Here is a 23,926-nt window from a genome sequence, read left to right on the forward strand (position 1 = left end):
AAGGCCTGATTGGTGGAGTGCTGCAGAGATGCTTGTCCTTTTGGAAGGTTCTCCCATCTCCCCAGAAGAACTCTAGAGCTCTGTCAGTGACCATCAGGTTCTTGGTCACCTCCCTGACCAAGGCCCTTCTCCCCCGATTGCTCAATTTGGCCGGGTGGCCAGCTCTAGGAAGAGTCTTGGTGGTTCCAAACTTCTTTCATTCAAGAATGATGGAGGCCACTGTGTTCTTGGGGGACCTTCAACGCTGCAGAAATGTTTTGGTACCCTTCCCCAGATCTGTGCCTCGACACAATCCTGTCTCGGAGCTCTATGGACAATTCCTTAGACCTCATGGCTTAATTTTTGCTCTGACATGCACTGTCAACTGTGGGACCTTATATAGACAGGTGTCTGCCTTTCCAAATCCTGTCCAATCAATAGAATTTACCACAGGTGGACAAATCAAGTTGTAGAAACATCAAGGATGATCAAGGATGATCAATGGAAACAGGATGCACCGGAGGTAAATTTCAAGTCTCAAAGGGTCTGAATCCTTGTCAGTAAGCTATTTCTGTTTTGTAATAAATTTGCACACATTTTTTTTACCTGTTTTCACTTTGTCATTATGGGGTTGTGTGTAGATTGATGAGGATTTATTTAATCCATTTTAGAATAAGGCTGTAACAAAACAAAATGTGGAAAAAGGGGTGTGAATACTTTTCGAATGCACTGTACATATGTACGCTCACAATCTGTTTTATGAATAAATTACACACTCCTTCAGTCTACTAATCCAGACCCTCTTGGTAAATGAGTGTGAGGGGGATGGTCAGACGACAGCTATAAACCTTTTACCAGAGACACCGTATATAGGCCTATTAGGCACTGCCTTTTAAGCTCAGAGTACCCCCTGGTGATCAACCATGGTAAGTGACAATGCCATTTACCGTTTGTTGAAGTCACAGGGTTGAACAAGCAGTCAGGAAAGCAATTAAAGTGCCATTAAGCTACAGTACATGATCAGAAGTATGTGGACATGCTCGTTGAACATCTCATTCAAAAATCTAAGGCATTCATTTTGGAGTTGGTCCCGCCTTTGCTATGACAGCCTCTACCCCTCTGGGTAGCCTTTCCACTAGATGTTGGAACATTGCGGCAGGGACTTCTACTTCCAAGCTTCCATTCAGCCACAAGAGCATTAGTGAGGTCGGGCACTGACGTTGGGCGATAAGGCCTGGCTCGCAGCACGCGTTCCAATTCATCCCAAAGGTGTTCGATGGGGTTGACATCAGGGCTCCCATGCAGGTCAGACAAATCCTTCCACACCAATCTCGACAATCCATTTCTGTTTGTGCACAGGGGCATTGTCATGCTGAAACAGGAAAGGGCCTTCCCCAAACTGCTGTTACAAACGTGTAAACACAGAATCGTGGAGAATGTCATTGTATGCAAGATTTCCCTTCACTGGAACTAAGGGACCTAGCCCGAACCATGAAAAACAGCCCCAGACCATTATTCCTTCTCCACCAAACATTACACTATGCATTGGGAGAGGTAGCATTCTACTGGAATCCGCCAAACCCAGGAGCTGTTGTTGCTCCTAGACATTTCTAACTTCACAATAACAGCACTTACAGTTCACCGGTGCAGCTCTAGCAGGGCAGGAATTTGACAAACTGACTTGTTGGAAAGTATGCATTCTATGACTATGCCACGTTGAAAGTCACTGTTCAAATTCGGCTAATTTGAAGTGCTCTTGCTCAGTTGTGCACCGGGGCCTCTCACTCTTTTCATTCCTTGTTAGATACAGTTTGTGCTGTTCTGTGAAGGAAGTAGTACACGGCGCTGTACGAGATCTTCAGTTTCTTGGCAATTACTCACATGGAATAGCCTTCATTTCTCAGAACAAGAATAGACTGACGAGTTTCAGAAGAAAGGTCTTTGTATCTGGCCATTTTGAGCCTGTAATTGAACACACAAATGCTGATGCTCCAGATAGTCAACTACTCTGAAGGCCAGTTTTATTGCTTATTTAATCAGAACAGTTTTCAGCTGTGCTAACATAATTGCAAAAGGGTTTTCTAATGATCAATTATCTAATTCAAGTTTAGCATTTTAAAAGGCTAACAACTTGCCATTGGAACACAGGAGTGATGGTTGCTGATAATGGGCCTATGTAGATATTCCATTAAATTAGCCATTTCCAGCTACAATAGTCCTTTACAACATTAACAATGTCTACACTGTATTTCTGATCAATTTGACGTAATTTAATGGACCAAAAGTGTGTTTTCTTTCAATAACAAGGACATTTCTTAGTAACCCCAAACTTTTGAACGGTAGTGTATAGCTTTGTATTAAATTGCCACCGTGCAACGGTTTCCTCCTACTAGGTGGTGGAACGACATTCCACTGAGTACCCATCCAATTTTAGCTCTGATTATCATAGGGTTGGTTGTACATGATACTGTACGATTATGAAGTCAGATGAGTTAAATCCACAAAATACAATGACCAAAATACTGAAAATGTACTAAAATTTAATCCATAAAAGCTGGAACATCATTTGACAGAAAAACACAAGAAGCATTATTAGAGTTGGTTTAGTATATATTTCAGCTTCAAGAGACAGAAATCAATCCTTATTTCCCCCCATATTTCTTCTATAAAATACCCATTTTTCTGAAGCATTATTATGCAAAAAATGGCATTTGAATATATTATGGGAACTATGAAATCCCAGTGACTGAGTATAAAATTAAGTCACATCAGAGATATTTGCAGAAGAGAAAGTCCATGGACGTAGGGGAAACCAAAATACATATATGGACCTTGATCTACCACCATTGACATGACTGGCATGGAGAAATAGGTGTATGGCTATAAAAAAAGTTCTTACTTCCATTTGATTTCCCACTTGAAAACATTTACACTTAATAACAGATGTGGTCATGCTGTCTGAAGATATTTATAATCATACAACTGAAGTCAACTTCCATGTCTCCAAATACAATATATTGGAAAGATGTAAAATACTGAAGTGAAGTTTAATCTTTCTTAGTAGGTAATCACTTTTACACTCTCAAAAGGAGGAGTGGGCTTTCGGTCGACCGGACCATGGACACGTTCCCATTTCAGAGACTTTCAGAGTTCATGGTGGTTCAGGATGTGGGGAATGAAGATTGTCCTTCAGGGTTCACTGATGTCGGATCAGAGAGGAGTCTGAGTGAGATAGAAACAAGTCGTCTCTCTCATTGTGTCCTGCCTTGATACTAGCGAATCAGCGGTCAGCTGTTTGTGTCCTCACCGTTTATGGCTGATGGGGAAGGGGCGGGGGAATGCTGGCACGGTCCAATCTGGGCAACAGTTCTTCATTACAGCATTCTATAGGTGGAGAGAGGAGAGGAAAGGGGGCAAAGATTAACGGAAGGTATAAAACTTGATTTTGTTCAAACGATTGTCCTCCTATAATATATCAATGAGCAAGTGCTGCCCTCTGTTGGCCAGTTGCATCTTTCTGCTCTCCGTGTCTGTGTATATTTGCATTTATTATGGATCCCCATTTGCTGCAGCTACTCTTCCTGGGGTCCAGCAAAATTAAGGCAGTTTATACAATTTTAAAAATATTACAATACATTCACAACACGCTGTGTGCCCTCAGGCCCCTACTCCACCACATATCTACAGTAGTAAATCAATGTGTATGTATAGTGTGTATGTTATCATGTGTGTGTGTGCCAATGTTTGTGTTACTTCACAGCCCCCGCTGTTCCATAAGGTGTTTATAATCTGTTTTTTTTAATCTAATTTTACTGGTTTGCATCAGTTACTTGATGTAGAATAGAGTTCCGTGTAGTCATGGCTCTATGTAGTACTGTGTGCCTCCCATAGTCTGTTCTGGACTTGGGGACTGACAAGACCTCTTATGGCATGTCTTGCATTCAACATGTCAAAACTGCTCATAAATTAAATTAGTGATGAAGTCAAATCTCTCCTCCACTTTGAGCCAGGAGAGATTGACATGCATATTATTAATATTAGCTCTGTGTACATCCAAGGCCAAGCCGTGCTGCCCTGTTCTGAGGCAATTACAATTTTCCTAAGTCCCTCTCTGTGACACCTGACCACACGACTGAACAGTTGTCAAGGTGCGACAACACTAGGGCCTGTAGGACCTGCCTTGTTGATAGTGTTGTTAAGAAGGCAGAGTACCACTTTATTATGGACAGACTTCTCCCCATCTTAGCTACTGTTGTATCAACATGTTTTGACCATGACAGTTTACAATCTAGGGTTACTCCAAGCAGTATAGTCATCTCAACTTGCTCCATTTCCACATTATTTATTACAAGATTTAGTTGCGGTTTAGTGAGTGTGTTTTGTTCCAAATACAATGCTTTAAGTTTTAGAAATATTTTGGGCTCATTTATTCCTTGCCACCTACTCTGAAACTAACTGCAGCTCTTTGTTGAGTGTTGCAGTCATTTCAGTCGCTGTAGTAGCTGACGTGCATAATGTTGAGTCATCCGCATACAAAGTCAGTGGCATGTCGTTAGTAAAAATTGAAAAAAGCAAGGGTCTTAAACAGCTACCCTGGGAAATTTCTGATTCTAACGATTATGTTAGAGCGTCTTCCATTAAAAGAACACCCTCTGTTCTGTTAGACAAGTAACTCTTTATCCACATTATAGCAGGGGGGTCAAGCCATAACACAAGTTTTTCCAGCAGCAGACTAGGATCGATAATGTCAAAAGCTGCACTGAAGTCTAACAAGACAGCCCCCACATTCATTTTATTATCAATCTCTCTCAGCCAATAAGTGATTTGTGTAAGTGCTGTGCTTGTTAAGTGTCCTTCCCTATAAGCATGCTGAAAGTCTGTTGTAAATTTGTTTACTGTGAAATAGCATTGTATTTGGTCCGTTTTTTCCAGAAGTTTACTAAGGGTTGGTAACAGGCTGATTTGTCGGCCATTTGAGCCAGTAAAGGGGGCTTTACTATTCTTGGGTACCGGAATGACTTCAGGTTCCCTCCAGGCCTGAGGGCACTCTCGTAGGCTTAAATTGAAAATGTGGCAATATCGTCTGCTATCAGCCTCAGTAATTTTCCATACAGATTGTCAGACCCCGGTGGTTTGTCATTGTTGATAGACAATTTTCTCACCTCTTCCACACTGACTTTACAGAATTCAAAAGTACATTTCTTGTCTTTCATAATTTGGTCCAATATACTTAATATGTAGTGTCAGCGTTTGTTGCTGGCATGTCATCCCAAGTTTGCTTATCTTGCCAATGAAAAAGTCATTAAAGTAGTTGGTAATATCAGTGGGCTTTGTGATGAATGAGCCATCTGATTCAATGAATGAAGGAGCCGAGTTGGCTCTTTTCCAAAAAAAAGTAATTAATGAGCCCCAAAGCTTTTTACTGTCATTCTTTATATAATTTCTTTGTTTTATAGTATAGTTTGTTATTTTCTTTAGTCACATGATTTCTTAACTTGCAGTACGTTTGCCAATCAGTTGGTCTGGCCAGACTTATTTGCCTCATCCCTCTCAACAATACCATTTTTCAATTCCTCATCAATCCAAGGGGATTTAGCACATTTTACAGTCATTTTCTTAATGGGTGCATGCTTATTAGTAATTGGAATAAGTTGTTTCATAAATGTCTCAAGTGCAGCGTCTGGTTGCTCCTCATTACACACCACAGACCAGCAAATATTCTTTACATCGACATATGAATCACTACAAAACTTCTTGTATGACCTCTTACACACTATATTTCCTAGATATGGCTTACTATATTGTGATCACTACATCCTATGGACTTGGATGCTTCTTTTAAGCACATTTCTGCAGCATCAGTAAAAATGTGATCAATACATGTTGATGATTTAATTCCCGTGTAGGCAAGGCAAGCTTGGGAAAGAAGCTTGGCCAGGTAACACAGTGAGTAGAGGGGCATGGAGACAACTGCCCTAACCATTCAGAATTGAAGGGACGAGAGGTATAGGAAATATGGCAGAAGGGCTATGTGGAGTCAGGAGAAGACCTCGCCATATAGAGCACCCCAGTGGGAGTCATAATACCCAATAAATGTAGAGGTCAAACAGAGAAATAGTTCCAATCATTTTTCCCATAGGGGATTTTAGAAAGAGTTAAAATAAGGGCGGTGTTTCGTGTAGGCTTACCCAGGCGCGATGTTTTGACAGCAGTTTAAATCTCTAGGACAAGGTAACTTATCAATATATTCCCCTGTATTTACCCACCAAAAATGAAATGCTAATTAGCTGCTAATGCAGCTATCATAAAGAAATACAAATGCCACGATCTGGACGAGACTGCCGAGTAAAGGAAAAGGTAAGAATCTCTGGGTTAAATATCTAATGTTAGCTAAATGTAGCAATGAATAAATTGGCAAAAGTTTAAATGGACAATTCTGTGAGCCATCTTGTGCAAGTTTTAAAATGACAACTGTTCGCAAAGGTGTCAGCTACAGATGACGTGGAGGAGATGCAGGGATTTGTAGTCTTGCATGATGCCTACTTTTATGTTAATATGATTTTCTAATCTGAGAGTAAATAGAGCCGAATATATTGATAAAAGTTACCTTGTCCTAGAGAGATTTACATGGTTATCAAAACGCCACGCCAGGGTAAGCCTACATGAAACACAGCCCTTACTTTAAGAGTTTCTAAAATCCCCTATGGTAAAAAATATGAAGGGTAGAACCATTTCCCTGTTTGACCCCTAGGTTATGACACCTCCGCTATGGGGCTCTATTACCTACTCCAATCCCTTCAGATATACACACACACTTGTAAATTTTACATTTTATAAATCTACACCACCAAGATGGCGGGCCTAAAAAGCTCTCAAAATCAACCACTGACTGGCCAATCGCACTTACTGCCACACCCACCACCTAAACCTCTATTTGAACAATCAAAAACCCTGTAACCTTAGAGGTATGGGGCCTGACCTCAGCCTCCACCCCTGCCGTTCCCCCCTGTCCATCCCAGTCTGGCTTCTCCACTAGTCTAAAACAGTGGGTCTGTAATCCCATTAGTGACAGTCCAGTGCTCTTGGTGGCGTAGCCGGCCGGAAACAGACTGCCCGGGGGCTGCTGGACTTAGGCCCCTCACTGTAGGACTCTATTGAGCAACAGATGAACTACCCTATAAACCTGGTGAAGAATGAGATATAGTCATGTGTATGTGGACAGTTACACCAGACTACCAGCTAGGGATGTAACGATTCACTGGTATGCATGGGTCCCCGATTCAAATGCATAAGTAGTGAGTGCTTCGGTCCGCAGACCTCAAACCGATTCAAATGTATGCATGGGTCAGACATTTCACCCGTTCACTAATATTTCTCATATTATATTCTTTATACATCAGATTTGTGTGACAACGGATGCAGCCACTCCTTCAGTGGCAAACAATGTCAGTAGCCTAGACAAACTGCGCACCATGACCATGCACTGATCAACACAAGGTAGGCAGCCTGTTCCTGCACATCTGCACGGGACGTTCAGCATTCAAAAGCGAAAATGGCTTGCGCGATATTAGGCTTTAGGTTGCCACTCAACTAATATGTAATTATCTAGGTTATTGTTATCATGCACTGTTGAAAACTGTTTTACCGGAATAAAAGTAAGAAATCTGGGACAACGCATTTGGCTATACCTGCTGAACGGGGCTTACAATAGATTTTTGATGTATAATAGATCATCAGAAATGGTTTTGTTTTAAACAATCAGTGTATGTGGTCATTTTTTAGATATACAGGGTAAAATGTATAATTTCACAACGTGGACAGAAAATAAACTCACTCCGTAAATATTCCAAAACGGTCAAAACCATTCGATTTTGAGATGAGGGTGAAAACCAAAGCTACGCTCATATATACACAACATGATCAACAGTATTTGGACATCTGCCGGTCGAACATCTCATTCCAAAATTATGGGCATTAATATGGAGTTGGTCCCCCCTTTGCTGCTATAACAGCCTCCACTCTTCTGGGAAGGCTTTCCACTAGATGTTGGAACATTGCTGCGGGGACTTGCTTCCATTCATCAACAAAAGCATTAGTGAGGTCAGGCACTGATGTTGGGCGATTAGGCCTGGCTCGCAGTCAGCGTTCCATTTCATCCCAAAGGTGTTCGATGGGGTTGAGGTCAGGGCTCTGTGCAGGCCAGTCATATTCTCTCACATTGATCTCAACAAAGCATTTCTCTATGGATCTCGCTTTGTGCACGGGGGCATTGTCATGCTGAAACAGGAAAGGGCCTAACCCCAAACTGTTGCCACTAAGTCGGAAGCACGGCATCATCTAGAATTTAACTAATGGAACCAAGGGGCCTATCCCAAACCATTAAAAACAGCCCTAAACCATTATTCCTCCTCCACCAAACTTTACAGCGGGCACTACGCCGCCGGGCAGGTAGCGTTCTGCTGCCATCCACCAAACCCAGATTCGTCCGTCAGACTGCCAGATGGTGAAGCGTGATTCATCAAAACGCGTTTCCACTGGTCCTGAATTCGATGGCGGCGAGCTTTACACCACTCCAGCCGACCTTTGGCATTACGCATGGTATCTTAGGCTGCTCTGCCGAGGACAGACAATTTTTACACGCTTCAGCACATGACAGTCCCGTTCTGTGAGCTTGTGTAGCCTACCACTTTTTCAGTTGAGCCATTCTACTGCCAATGTTTGTCTATGGAGATCGCACGGCTGTGTGCTCAATTTTATACAGGTGTGGTTGAAATAGCAAAATCCACTAATTTGAAGGTGTGTCCATATACTTTTGGCCACGTAGTATAATATATTGTAAACAACAGGTTAAATTAGTGGGCGATTTCACAACCAAAGTGGCAGACAAAACTGTCTACATTGCCCCCCCCCTAATCTGCCCCCCCCTAATAGCGATGGTGGGGTGGTAGATGCATCCCTTATGGCTCAGATCAGGTGCCTACATTTGGCTCAGAGAGGCCCAGCTCATGAGCTCCATCAGCAAAAGATTTGAACTTAGAATGGAAAGTAGTGTTTATGCAACAAATGTTAGTCCATTAAATCGTATAGCATCGATTCGTTGTCTAATCAAAACAAATCACACAGAACCGCTTCAAACTAAAAGGAATCGTTCCTGTATTGTATCGCCTTAAAAGGGAAATATGCACATCCCCACCACCAGCAGATGGCAGTCTACTGTCCAGAGAGCAGTCTACCCTAAGTTACTGACAGGGAGCAGTCAACATTTCATGAATGCTCTCAGGCCCTATCGATTCCATCAATGACGAGAAAATCAACTGACAGAATAGTAGTGGCCATTAAAAAAAACAACAAAGCATGTATTAATAACTACAGATTAAACACATCCCAAATTACAGGGGCATATAGTGAGTTGAGAAGAATGTTGTGCTCCTCGTAGGTACAGTAATAAGGGTTGAGGTGTACCAGTCAGGTAATTAGTGTCCACCCTTGTTGTTAGTCACCTACTCACCTGGCTCAGAGCTGCTGCAGGGCGGGGCGGAGGGGAGGGGACCTTTAGAGCAGGACACAGTTTGATTTCTTTTTCGCCTTCTTCTTTTCCACAGGCGTTTTCCTATTTATCTGTCTGACCAAGTCATAGAAGATCTGCAAACACAAAACCATTGCTAAGTGCTTTGACACGTTAAAAAAAGGCATAGTTAACCGTATAAATCCAAACCGTTAGTGTCATAATTCCAATCACTAGTCAGCTGTTTGATTGTCAGAACTCACGTCGAGGACGTTGATCTTTGACTTTGCGGAGGACTCTAAAAAGGCACAATGGTTCCACTGTCTGGCCAGGTTCTGACCCTGCTCCTTTCCCACCACCCGCTCATCCTCCAGGTCACACTTATTACCCACCAGGATCATCGGCACCTGGGAAGAGAAGAGAACATGGATGAGGGATAACATCAAAATGTTAAAGCATTTCACTGGGACCAAACAAAAAATATGGATCAATACCAGTGATGGGTGAAAAATCTATAGTTACAAATTTCAATATTATAAATCGATACTTTGACGCCAAGTATCGATTTGAACCGGACAGATGTGTCGTTCTGCCCCTGAACAAGGCAGTTAACCCACTGTTCCTAGGCCGTCATTGTAAATAAGAATTTCTTAACTGACTTGCCTAGTTAAATAAAAAAATAAAAGGGGGTGGGCCAGGTAGCGTTAGCTGGCGCTAGTCAGCTGTGTCAGCACCAAAACGCCGGTATTTCTCATCCTTTTGCTTGTTTAAAATAGTGAGCCAAGGACTATTTCCATGACGGATCAAAACAAATGTTCTCATGCTCCATCTTGTCTCTCTGTGACGGACATATAGTGAACAATATGTTTGGAACATCAAATCGCAATACATATAGAAGTCGGAAGTTTACACACACATTGGAGTCATTAAAACTCGTTTTTCAACCACTCTGCAAATTTCTTGTTAACAAACTATAGTTTTGGCAAGTCGGTTAGAACATCTACTTGGTGCATGACACGAGTCATTTTTCCAACAATTGTTTACAGAAAGATTATTTCACTGTATCACAATTCCAGTGGGTAAGAAGTTTACATACACTATGTTGACTGTGCCTTTAAACAGCTTGGACAATTCCAGAAAATGATTTCATGGCTTTAGAAGGTTCTGTTAAGCTAATTGACATAATTTGGGTCAATTGGAGGTGTACCTGTGGATGTATTTCAAGGCCTACCTTCAAACTCAATGCCTCGTTGCTTGACATCATGGGAAAATCAAAAGAAATCAGCCAAGACTTCAGAAAAAAACAATTGTAGACCTCCACAAGTCTGGTTCATCCTTGGGAGCAATTTTCAAACGCCTGAAGGTACCACGTTCATCTGTACAAACAATAGTACGCAAGTATAAACACCATGGGACCACGCAGCCGTCATACCGCTCAGGAGGAGACGCCTTCTGTCTCCTAGAGATGAACCTACTATGGTGCAAAAAGTGCAAATCAATCCAAAACACCTGCAAAGGACCTTGATGATGCTGGAGGAAACAGGTACAAAAGTATCTATATACACAGAAAAAAAGTCCTAAATCGACATAACCTGAAAGGCCGCTCAGCAAGGAAGAAGCCACTGCTCCAAAACCCCCATAAAAAAGCAAGACTACGGTTTGCAACTGCACATGGGGACAAAGATCATACTTTTTGGAGAAATGTCCTCTGGTCTGATGAAACAAAAATATAATTGTTTGGCCATAATGACCATCGTTATGTTTGGAGGAAAAAGGGGGAAGCTTGCAAGCCGAAGAACACCATCCCAACCGTGAATCACGTGGGTGTGGCAGCATCATGTTGTGGGGGTGCTTTGCTGCAGGAGGGACTGGTGCACTTCACAAAATAAATAGCATCACGAGGAAGGAAAATTATGTGGATATATTGAAGCAATATCTCAAGACATCAGTCAGGAAGTTAAAGCTTGTTTGCAAATGGGTCTTCCAAACGGACAATGACCCCAAGCATGCTTCTGAAGATGTGGAAAAATGGTTTAAGGACAACAAAGTCAAGGTATTGGAGTGGCCATCATAAAGCCCTGACCTCAATCCTATAGAAAATTTGTGGGCAGAACTGAAAAAGCGTGTGCGAGCAATGAGGCCTACAAACTTAACTCAGTTACACCAGCTCTGTCAGGAGGAATCGGCCAAAATTCCCCCAACTTATTGTGGGAAGCTTGTGGAAGGCTACCTGAAACGTTTGTCCCAAGTTAAACAATTCCAAGGCAATGCTACCAAATACTAATTGAGTGTATGTAAACTTCTGACCCACTGGGAATGTAATGAAAGAAATAAGCTGAAATAATGATATACTATTATTCTGACATTTCACATTATTAATATAAAGTGGTGATCCTAACTGACCTAAGACAGGGAATTTTTTACTAGGATTAAATGTCAGGAATTGTGAAAAACTTAATTTAAATGTATTTGGCTAAGGTGTATGTAAACTTCCGACTTCAACTATAAGTATGGTAATAATATCGTATCGTGAGGTACCTGGCAATTCCCATCCCTAATCAATACAAGGTGTACGTGTGTGGGTTTGTCACACCCATTCTGACAGTTTGTTCTGGCTGTTTAGGGAGTTAGGGGAAAGTGGAAACAATGGCAGCCTCGCCCACTCAGGATAGAAATCAGATTCCTGTCTGCTTCCCTCTGTTTGCATTGCATTACATGCTCCAGCTGCTCCATGGAATAAAACCATGGCAGACTGCATGTGTGCAGGGAGCAGTACATAATATCAAGGTGAGAATAAAGGATGCTGGGTTGAGTTCCCTAATCTCTCCCCACTTTGACACCTTACTGAAAAGTCTATAAAACAGCAGCTCTGTTTAAGAGTTGCCCTATAAGCACAGATCTGGGATCAATTTCTCCTCCGCAGAGCCTAACTTTAACCATTAGGGGGTGGCAGATGATGCGGGAACGTAAAACTGACCTCAGAACAGTGTCTGCGGGCAACTTCACCCTATTCGGGGCAAGTGCCCTCTCTCACAGGGCTGTAGGGCAGACGACAGGAAGCAGTTTGGACTAGCTCCATGGAGGTAGCTCTGTGAAGTTTCAAATCCAAACAAACCCTTAGACGGGGCCGTTGAACGACGGTTGCCCTAAAGTCAGAGTAGAACCGGAGGTATGCATTTCCAGGCTAGCTAACGCCAGATAGGGAAGAAAGTAGCTGTAGAACATCCCCAGTCAGCAACACGGAGGCAGGCAGGCAGGGAAGTTAAGCCTGTGTCCAAGAGCCACACCGAAACATACACATGGCGAAATCACAAGTCTGGCATTAGCCTACTACTCCAGCTGAACAGAAGAGGACTTAGACAGCAGGAGTCACAAGACCTCTTGCGTAAGCTAGCCGTGTGACGGAAGGAAAAAACATTTTAAATGAGAAAAGCTGATACTAGTCCCATCACTTCATTCACCACCTTATGGGTCTCCTTGTCACCATTCAAGGAAATGGGCTTTGGTGTCCAGGTTTGCTCTGGTAAAATGTCTGAGTAAGACACTTGCACAATCTGAAATGTTACATTGTAACACATTGTAGCTTGAAAGGAATCCTACCAAAAATCCTCAGTGTATTATAGTGGGACTAATATTCTGAGCACCTATTTCAGAGCATTGTCGTGTGGATTCTGTTCTGTAGCCTGTGTGTTCCGTATGGACATAGTGTCTTTAAATCGAGCCTGGCTAGACCATGAGTCCTCCCCGCTGTCTCCACATTCTCCATCCAACACTGTAGTAGTAAATGGTGTGTGGCATTCTCATCAAGCACTTGGAATGGAAATGGCCTAGCAGCACTGGACTGCCCAAATTCAACCAAGAATCCATCCCTTCTTTTGAGGGGGGGGGGGGCACAGAAAGCATTTCCGTTGGTCATGCATTCCTACAAGGGGCAATGAAAGAAACAGGGCGAAAAGCTTAAATAGTCAGTGGAATGATAGCTGCCACAGAGAGCTGCAGTACGGTAGTTGGCAGATATGCACAAGTGTTAAGTCTTGGGAGTATTTCGAGAGAAAACATTGAGCAAAGGGATGGAACGGGCCTTCTTCCCTGTTGACAGCCAATGATCCTACAATCGATCCCTAACCTCCATCTCGCAATGGCTTTCTAATCTGAACTGCCAAAAAAAAAAAAAAAAAAAAAGGCTCCCCGGCCCATCCAGTGTTTCTGATGACTAGGGACTTTCAGTGGAAATCATCCCCGTCGGAAATCACCCGCCTCGGGACAGACCACACGGACCACAAGCCAGGTGGGAAACAACGAGTAACCGACAAGTGATAAAACATTTTTTTAAAAGAGCCAGTCATAACAAAGTACAGCGGATTTATTGGCACACGGAGAGACATTAGCCCCGCCCACACAGAAAGCGAGCGAGAGTACAGGAAAGAGAAAGCTTGAGAGGAAAGGGGTTATACAGATCACCTAAAAAGGGCATCATCCTGCTGAGTGAGTATCTGTTGAGGCCAGGGGACTATGAGATGTCACTCCGATACTCCAAACACAAGGAGGGAGTGCCAAGAAATGGGACCGCGGTTAATGTGGAGGGGTTGTAATAATATTTCCTTCTCTCATTCTTGCTGTATGAGCTCAGTTGTCATCACACCGCAAAGCCTAGCTTATGATCATGGGTAAATGTTGTATAGTGCTGTGGCAAATATAATGGTTTGTTTTAACTAGGGCAAGGAGTTTTCCCTGATCATGTGGCCTAGTTATAATCCAAGGTAGCTACTCACATCTTCGGTGTCCTTCACTCTCAGGATCTGTTCCCTCAGGTCCTGCAGGTCGTTGAACGTGGACTGTGCTGTGATGGAGTACACCAGGGCAAAGCCCTGACCGTTCTTCATGTACAGATCTCTCATTGCAGTGAACTGCTCCTGTAAGACAGGTAGGGGAAAGAAGTATCATGAGTTCTGATGTCATAGTTAATAAGACCTCTATTCCCCTGATCAATTTCATGACCCCCCCCCCCCCCCCCCCAAAGAGTTCTACTTAATACATGCATTATGCTGCAGCTAGACATCACAGCTCAATTGACTTGTCAATGGAGGCCCAAGGTGCTTCAATATCTAGCCTTGGAAGCCCAGGAAAGAATTTAAAGAGATTCTCTGGTACTTTTGAATACTTTTTAGCCAGTAGCCATGAGCCAAAAGGGTCCCTGAAAATGTCGTACGTCGTCACATAGGTGCAGATATTTACACAACGTCATTGCTTTCACTCTCTCTCTCTCTGCGGTGCCCATTGAGCAGTTGGAGTCCGCCCTGCAACCTCATTGGATAATGCTGGGCAGGCCTATTGCTAGCTGTCACTCAAATGCGAGGGGCTGAAGCTCATTGGCTAGAACTCGAATTGCAAGGAGGCTGACCGATGGACAGACGGGGGGGGGTAGGTAAAATGGTGTGGCACAGCGTCAAGAAAAGTCGCTTTCAAACTAGGGATTTGGTGGATAATTGAGTTGAGTCAATTATTCTTCTCATAGATTATGCATGTATGAACTACACATTGACACATCTAGCCTAAAGCAGGGGGGGGGGTTTAAAAAATATTTTCTTAGTCACAAAAGTACCGGAGCATGTCTTTAAAGAAATACACACTCAGGGTTTAGCCTGGATAACAGAGTTGTGGAGCTGAGCAACATTAACTTACTGTGCCGGCTGTGTCGAGGATTTCAAGCATGCATTGCTGTCCATCTACCTCCACTTGCTGCAGTGGAGAGAAAAAACAGCATAGAACATCAGAGAAAGACAAAGCACAACAGGTTGACCTACAGACCAGCTAAAAGCAATCAGCTTATTCCCTGGCAATTCCTCCCTTAACTTACCTTTCTGTAGGAGTCTTCTATTGTTGGGTCATATTTTTCCACAAAAATTCCCTGTACAAACTGGACTGTCTGTAAGAGAGAACATGGGCCACAAAAACAAGTCAGATCAACAATTCACACCACAGGAATATTCAATGACGGTGCTGTGGATCTTGAGGCCTGGATTTGCACAACCCTGGCTTGTGCTAGTTGGTACATAAGACAGACATCTGGACAAGGCAGAGACGGTCACGTGCGGCTCAGCTGGTAGAGCATGGCGCTTGCGACGCCAGGGTTGTCGGTTCAATTCCCACCGTGGGCCAGTTCGAAACATTATGAAAATCTATGCAAGCACTACTGTAGGTAACTGTGGATAAGAGCATCTGCTAAATTACAAAAATGTAGATGGCCTGGAATACTCACCAGAGCGGACTTGCCCACGCCTCCCGAGCCTAGCACCACTAGCTTGTATTCACGCATGGCAGGATCTCTTCACGGGACAGCCCAACAGTCTGCACAGGCAGGAGAAAAAGAGAAAAGTATTGTAAACGGAAATATCAGTTCTCTCCCAACAAGATCGTAGTCATTCCTATGGTCGGGACAAGTCGCAGCATAACAATGGGAACACCCATAAGCGGAGCTCCAGTGGAGGAGGTCAGGAGGAGTTTATGACCCCATCCTCTAGCTAACACAAACCAGCTGTGGGTGTGAAGGGAGAAGCTTGGGTTTGGCCGCCTGCTCTTAGGACAACCATCTGGCCGTCATGCATGCAGCACACCACGTCAGACTCAGTCTATGAATACAGAAACTGAAACCCATTGGCATGCATCACATGGGCTTGCCCAATGGGTCAACATGCAGGCCCATCTTTCTGCTACGGTATATGAAAAAGGGCTCAAGACAGAACATTTAGGCACATTTGGCGACTGACATGCCTGTGCGAGTGAAATGTTTTATTGGGTGTGTCGGTACGAGCTACACATTCTACATGGATCACCTAACTCAACTTCACCTTTTTTTTTTTTGCGGGCTAAACCATTATTTGGTCAAACCGTAAAGTACATTATCCTCATGAAAGTGTCTGCCCGCCCCCGTTTCGCTGGGGCCTGCTGCTTTGTTGAGCACGCCGCTCTCCTTTCCCGGGGGAAAACAAATGCTCAGGGAGAAAAAAAGATGATCTGATTGTATAACATTTTAAAATCCAATTACTGGCAAAACACAGCTAACACGTTGTTAGAGAGGAGGTTCTCAGCTTTCGGTAAGTATAGTTGAGATTATTCAACTCTCAATTTTGTGCTCAATAGCAAACATTTTACAACCAAGATTTTTGATATGGCTTTGAGATACGGATACAGAGTGCGCTAAATAATTAGGCACATTACATAGGCCTCATTGGGTGGTAGGCTACAACTGCAACCTTTTTTGGGACATTATTTATCAGAACATTCTGGAGCCCTATTAAACAGTAAAATATAACCGTTGAATCACAACATTAAAATAATAATACAGCTACCATGTCATCGGCTGGTGCCAACAACTGAAAAACTTTGTGGCACCACTGCCACCAGGGGAAAATGTTAGTCTGGGGCCCTGCCATCTGTTGTCAACGCAAGACAATTAAGAAACAACCACAATACCGTCCATTTGGGATTTGTGGGGTCCTTCCATTGACAACATGCCCTCTAGGGCTAAATACTCAGGAGCACCTCCTAGAGAGACCTTCAGCTCCTGACTACAGTCACAAGAGACAGACAGCCTCATGGGATATAAGACCAAAGAATAATTTATGGTGAAGAGACGTATCCTCATCATACAGGAGTTCAGTTATTTTTTTAGGAGCAAGAACACACTCCCACTTGTCTATGCACTTTGAGGAGAAAGTCTACCTGTCAGTGGAACTTTTGTTCCACAAGTCATCATGAGCTGTGAAAACTGTAATCCATGATATGTGAAAACTGCAAAAGGTAAAGGAGGACAGTAAAGTCCAGAGACTTAGGTATTAGTATTTTAACTGTTGATGCATGCTGGTGTGGATTTAATGTCACTGGCAGCGTAATACACTTTTCACTTCAAGTGATGTAGGAAAAAACGACTTTAAAAAGTCTGATGTAAACTACAACTACTTTCGAATAGATGTGACTATCCTGAGAAAGCCTGCTCCAGTAATGATGCGTTCTCTGACTGAGCCCCTACAGCTCAGAAACGTTCATAGTGCTCTCTATGGCACTCCATTAACTGTGTTACGTGCATGGCACACTTTCACGCACAAGGCCATGTAAGGAAATTATTTAACTGAACATCAACCCCCCCCCAGTCGTTCAATATCTCTCCCCACAAAACAAATAGCCTAAGTCTTTCCCCCGTAGTAACTAACAAATAAGGAGAGTGAGCCACGCACCACAAACACACTGAAACCATGACATCAGCACCATATAACTCACTCTCTGTGGACAGAGGTATGTTTCCATGTAAGGCTTAAAGTGGGAAGAAGAGTTGCTGTGAAAGAGCGAGAGACTCCATAGTGTGCGCCCCTCTTAGCCGAGTCACAAATTAGACAAAAACTAAACACTATATGGATTAAGGATGGACACAACAGTTTACATTTCGTAAATATTCATACTTTAGTAGCAGATCAGTACTCTGACATTTAGCAGGCTTCAGACTTGAGCAGGCTATTTGGAGTATTGTGAGGAGAATTTACTAATCCGTTGGCAATGATAGTGAGCAGTCACTGCGCCTGGCCCTGACTCAGCACCACATTTGATAGGCAGGTTCCTATATCTCTCCAGACCAGTGTGGCCAGCGGAAACCACACTCCCATCATGCAAGGCACCACTTTGCACTTGCATATTAATTATAAAAATGGTCATTATGCTGCCCTCATCCTCTGCTAGCAAAGCAGGCAGTGAATACAGTTTGAGTCAACCACTTGTGGGTCAGGATTTAAGAGAGTGCGAAAAGGTGCTAAATCTACTCAAAGTAATACTTTTCAAATTGGCGAGATTGCGTAATAACGGAAGACATGAAACACAAACAACTTCACCTCAGAAATCCCCCAACTAAGATATCAGGAAATGAAAGGGGGGAAAAACACAAAATCATAAAGTTAGAAGAACAGAATCTAAATGATCCTTTTATGAGCTACAGTTTATCTGCACAATTCCAAACGGGCCCTTTAATTTTCTTTCTTATTAAGAAGAGCCCCATTGAAATCCATAACTTAAAATCTGCCATTAGAACATAGAAACACATGTCCTCTGTCTAAGCCACTTACTAATGTGGTGACTTTTCTGGCTCATAGCAGGCCTAGAGGTTTTAGGGTTGATGTTGAGGCTAAGGGCCACCTCCACTAAACTTTGGGCAAGTAAGTCATTGTATTTAACCAAGGCTGTAGCAACTGGTGGATGTAAACGTCATGAGTTGACAGTTGAATCGGAGGCAGCCCAAGCGGGGGAAAAAAACTAAGAACTGCTGATACAATCACTGATTTGAAAACACCACGTATGGCGTTAAATTGACGGTGAGCTGTGACACCACACATCCAGTTTCCTGGGCTACCAGTAGTACTCATAATCATGAGGCCATTTGTTTCTCATTTTCTCGTTCCAATTTAGTCATGTGGATGGTCTTTCATTCCAATGCTAAAATGAGGTGTGGCGTTAATTAGGAAAGTTACGGCCTTAGCCCTTTCTTTTGCCTCATCGTTTGGAGAAGGCCTATTCTCAAGCGTTGAGTCAACTAGTCAGCAACACTAATCCCTCAAAATCCCTAAAATCCACCCCTCTCCATTGACTTCCCGTCACACAGTAGTCATTCAAATTATGTTCACAACCACATTGTTTAGGACCGGGAACAAGTCGAATCAAATTTGTGTAGATGTAAATAATAGGGGAAAAAACAGAAGCGAAATTGGGTTACGGTCTGAGAAGTCAGCACAGAAAGAAACATCAAAATAGCTTTTCACTCTCTGTTCCTGTTCAGGACACAAACGGCAATGTTTACTTAGAAACTTCTGAGGAGAGGGAAGTAAGCCGGTTAAGCCGAGATCTTATCCTAATGTTCGCAGATTCAGGCCACAGGATGACAGTGATGCATGCTTTATCTCCCAGGGGCAAAAACCTTTTGGTGTATGGTGCATACCTGTATGCAATGTATAGGCCTAGTACTGTACTGTCAAAATAAAGCATTTAATGGTTCATGTTCAATTTGTGAAATGTAAGAGGCTGGCTTAGTTGAGGGGACTATTCTGAAAGCTGTCAAACACATGGATGCCTTGCTAGTGACTGAATGTTTGAAATGAGCCACTAATATTTCACACACATCCAGTCAGTCAGTGCTATAATGTTAATTCCTGCCAGTGCCACCCTCCTAACATTAGCTGTTTTACAGAAGGGAGTAGTGGCTTAGCTAACTACACTGAACTAAAATATAAACACAAGCATGTAAATTGTTGGTCCCATGTTCCATGAGCTGAAATAAAAGATGCCGAAATGTTCCATATGCACAAAAACGTCTTAAATGTTGTGCACAAATTTGTTTACAACCCTCTTAAGTGAGCATTTCTCCTTTGCCAAGATAATCCATTGACCTGATAGGTGTGGCATACCAAAATGCTGATTAAATAGCATGAGCATTACACAGTTGCACCTTGTGCTGAGGGCAATTAAAGGCCACTAAAATGTGCAGTTGTCAAAACCCAATGCCACAAATGTCTCAAGTTGAGGGAGTGTGCAATTGGCATGCTGACTGCAGGAATATCCACCAGAGGTGTTATGATTGAATTGAATGTTCATTTCTCCACCATAAGCCGCCTCCAACAGTTTAAGAGAATTTGGCAGCAAGTCCAACTGGCCTCACACCTGCAGACCACATATGGCGTTGTGTAGGCGAGCGTTGTCAACGTTGGGAACAGAGTGCCCCATGGTGGAGGTGAGGTTATGGTATAAAATAATGAACATCCAATCACATTAACTGTTACTCTCTCTCTGGAATTCCACTAACGGTATGTAGTCACGTAGCGGCTGCTCATTCCGTTCACTCGAAAATTGATAAATGGTCATAGACATGCATACCAGCTCTACTGGTAGTACTGCTACGGCCAGCAGTGCTACACTTGCACTGTTTCACGACACATCAGTGACATGGCTGGAGATGTTTTGAAACAATTATTGCTTCGTATACAAGCCAGTGAATTCTATGCCTTACAGCTGGATGAGTCAGATGTGGCGGGCCTGGCACAGCTCCTGTTATATGTCTGTTACGTTTATGGGGGGTCAATTAAGGATGACATCCTCTTCTGCAAACCAGGACAGGATATTTTTTAAGTACTGGACAGCATTGTGACATCAAATGTACTTTGGTGGTCAAGATGTGTTGGTATCTGTATTGATGGCGCAAAAGCCATGACAGGGAGACATAGTGGAGCAGTTGCTCCCGACGCCACTTGGGTACACTGTAGCATCCACCGAGAGGTTGTTGCTGCCAAGGAAATGCATGACAGCTTCAAAGATGTTTTGGACACTGGTTAACTTTGTTAAAGCAAGGCCCCTGAACTGATCGACTCTCTCCAATAGAACATTGCAGAGTTATGCGCTTCCTTTCAAGCACACCCTTCTCAATAACCTGTGGAGAGTTATTCACAATTTTTGGATGAACAAATAAGGTTTTATATGTAAGATGACTAAATAAAAAGCAAAATGTATTATTATTTGTGCCATGGTCCTATAAGAGCTCTTTGTCTCTTCCCACGAGCTGGGTTGTGACGACAACATTCTTATGTTTAATAAAAGTATTGTTTATAGTGTGTGTGTGTGGCAGGCTTAAAATGATGGCAAAAAAACAACATTTGAGAGTGCGCTGACCCTGGTGCTAGAGGGGGTGAGCAGCTGGAGGTTGAATGTTTGAAGGGGTACGGGAATATAAAAAGTTTGAGAACCACTGCACTAGACGTGTCAAAGGAAGGCCCAAAAAAGTAGTTAGACTCCAGTCACCCAAGTCATAGCCTGTTCTCTCTGCTACCGTACGGCAAGCGATACCGGATCGCCAAGTCTAGGTCCAAAAGGCTCCTTAACAGCTTCAACCCCCAAGCCATAAGACTGCTGTACAAGTAATCAAATGGCCACCCAGACTATTTACATTGACACCCCACCTTTGTTTTTACACTGCTGCTACTCGCTGTTTATTATCTATGCATAGTCACCTTACCCCTACCTACATGTACAAATTACCTCGACTAACCCTTCCTTGTGTTACTTTTGTTTATTTAGTTACATTTTCTTAACTATTTATTGAACTGCATTGTTGGTTAAGGGCTTGTACAGTAAGCACTTCACGGTAAGGTCTTACACCTGTTGTATTCCACGCACGTGACAAATAACATTTGATATCCAGCAATTTAGCACAGCCATTGAAGAGGAGTGGGACAACATTCCACAATCAACAGCCTGATCAACTCTCTGAAGATGTGTCACGCCCCATGAGGCAAACAGTGGTCACACCAGATACTGACAGGTTTTCTGATCCACGCCCCTAGTTAAGGTATCTGTGATTAACAGATGTGTATCTGTATTCCCAGTCATGTGAAATCGATAGATTAGGGCCTAATTAATTTATTTCAATTGACTGATTTTCTTCTGTGAACCGTAACTCAGTAAAATCTCTGAAATTGTGGCATGCTGCGTTTATATTTTTGTTCAGTATTCATCAGAAGAACAACGGACATCCACCACGTCAACCTAAATATTATTGTGATTGTACTATGATTTGGTAGCCTGGTTGCCAAATGACATGAGTGGCATGTTAGCTAAAGAGACTGGTATCCAGTCCCAGACTAATGATTTGGCGCACTACTGTTAACTAGCTAACGTTACCTCTTGCACCCTGGCCAGCTAGCTAACAAACCCTGAGCCTACAAACACGGCTAGCTAAATCCTCACCGCTAACAATCGACAGCTAACTAATTTCTCTAGCTAACTATCAGTTGACCTAGGTCAACTAGCGAACAACCGAACTTGATTAGCTCAACTGAATAACGTTACATATCTAACGCTATCGCTAAATAGAGCAACTACTTGTGTAGTAGCACATTCAAGTAGGTTTAAAACTAATTCAAAATGCCAATGCCAGTTCACTAGCTAGCTTGTTAGGTACTACGCTAATAGTTAGCAAACTAGCACGCGACTGATTGGTCGACTTCACGAACTAACGTAGCTAGCTAGCTGTAACTGCACGCATTCCTGCGCCTCCGCACACAATACAAAACATAAACCAGCATGCACATCTTTGGATAGCTATAGTTATCATGTTAAAATACATTCCAAGTTTGTCATCTACCTTATCTAACAAAATGTAGAATGTTTTTCGAAACCCTTTTGCTAGCTAATGTTACCTGCCCTTCCGCCTGGCCTTGACTTAAAATGGGAGTGCACACAGCTTTTAGTGAGAGTGCAAATTCCTAATCTCAGTCGCTAAATGCAGCATATTCACTGTGCCATGCTTTCCTTTCTAATTTATCTCAAAATGTTTTGCCAAACATGTTAGCGCAGGTGGCTTTTTGACAGCCTTGTTGGCAAAATAAAGTTAGCCTTTCTACACTCACCGTTTCTCGCTTGCTCCACTCCGCCACTGACTGTGTCTATCTCCACAGCCTCAGTGCGCAGTAGACGTCATTCCAAACTATTTCTCGGTTTTCTTAAAAGGGCAACGTCAAATTTTGCACTGGTTCCTTTTGTGGTGGTAAAGGACAGTACAACAAAAAATACATTGGCTAATTCACAGCTCATAATTGCAATGCTTTATAATTCACTTATTTATGGATATATGTTCCATGCAGGATTTATTTTTAATCAACATCATGGCCCTATAACTCCTGACAAACCCAATCAGTTAACTCAGCCAAAGCATTTAAGCAAATATGTCAATCTTATTATCAAATTCAGGTAGCCTTGCCTAGCGGTTAGTGTTGGGTTGCTATAATTCAAATCCCCGAGAAGGGCTCAACCCTTATTGCTACAGGGTCGCCGTCGGTAATGGCAGACCCTGGCTGTGGCCCCACTCTCCGATATTATCTCATGGAAAGTTGGCATATGGAGGTAAAGCATAGGTTTGCAGTGTTGTGTTTTGGCCCCTGTACTCCAGCACTTTGGATTTGAAATGATACAACGACTATGAGGTTAAAGTGCAGACTGAGCTTTAAATTGAGGGTATTTTCATCCATATCGGGTGTACATAGTCCGTGAGAAAGTTACAGACGCACAAATATCCCCAAGACTAACCTCTCACCATTACAATGACAGGGGTGGTTAGCATTTTGGGGGGGATATGATACTTATGCCTCTGTAACTTTCTCACTCATTATTATTCACAATTAATTCAGCATTATCCATAGTCATAGTAGTATAGTAACAAGTCTTCAAGTCCCAGACAACTTAGTTACTCATTACATGAAATTAAGGTAGTTTGCCAAACCATCTGTTATGTCATGTTATGACCGACTGTGTGAACCCGGCTGGTTTTGAACATTGACAATAGAGTCAAATTGCTACAGAAAGAGTTAGAGGCACAACAGCACATTGATAGATGGATGTTCAGATTGCCTAAAGAGAATG

At 42.8% G+C, this 23,926-nt stretch overlaps 1 protein-coding gene across 1 annotated transcript; it reads right to left on the reverse strand.

The window, feature by feature from the left end:
- Positions 1–2,502: 2,502 nt before the first annotated feature.
- On the reverse strand, positions 2,503–23,005 carry LOC129814923 (ras-related protein Rap-1A-like). The gene is made up of 8 exons (XM_055868081.1): positions 22,918–23,005; positions 15,744–15,832; positions 15,342–15,410; positions 15,167–15,223; positions 14,257–14,397; positions 9,748–9,891; positions 9,488–9,621; positions 2,503–3,363 (listed from the first exon to the last, which is right to left on the reverse strand). The coding sequence occupies exons 2-7, from the start codon at positions 15,798–15,800 to the stop codon at positions 9,532–9,534; spliced, it is 558 nt and encodes a 185-aa protein (XP_055724056.1). The 5' UTR covers positions 15,801–15,832; positions 22,918–23,005; the 3' UTR covers positions 2,503–3,363; positions 9,488–9,531.
- Between the last annotated feature and the right edge of the window lie 921 nt (positions 23,006–23,926).

Source organism: Salvelinus fontinalis, chromosome 18, assembly GCF_029448725.1.
Source record: "Salvelinus fontinalis isolate EN_2023a chromosome 18, ASM2944872v1, whole genome shotgun sequence".
Taxonomy (NCBI): domain Eukaryota; kingdom Metazoa; phylum Chordata; class Actinopteri; order Salmoniformes; family Salmonidae; genus Salvelinus; species Salvelinus fontinalis.

Excerpts from the sequence above, each read along its gene's own strand:
- LOC129814923 (XM_055868081.1), bottom strand. The coding sequence starts at position 15,800 with ATGCGTGAATACAAGCTAGTGGTGCTAGGCTCGGGAGGCGTGGGCAAG. Across the intron at positions 15,224-15,341 it reads TAGAAGACTCCTACAGAAAG|CAAGTGGAGGTAGATGGACA; the intron begins GTAAGTTAAGGG and ends TCTCCACTGCAG. Across the intron at positions 9,892-14,256 it reads GAGTGAAGGACACCGAAGAT|GTGCCGATGATCCTGGTGGG; the intron begins GTGAGTAGCTAC and ends TTCTCTTCCCAG.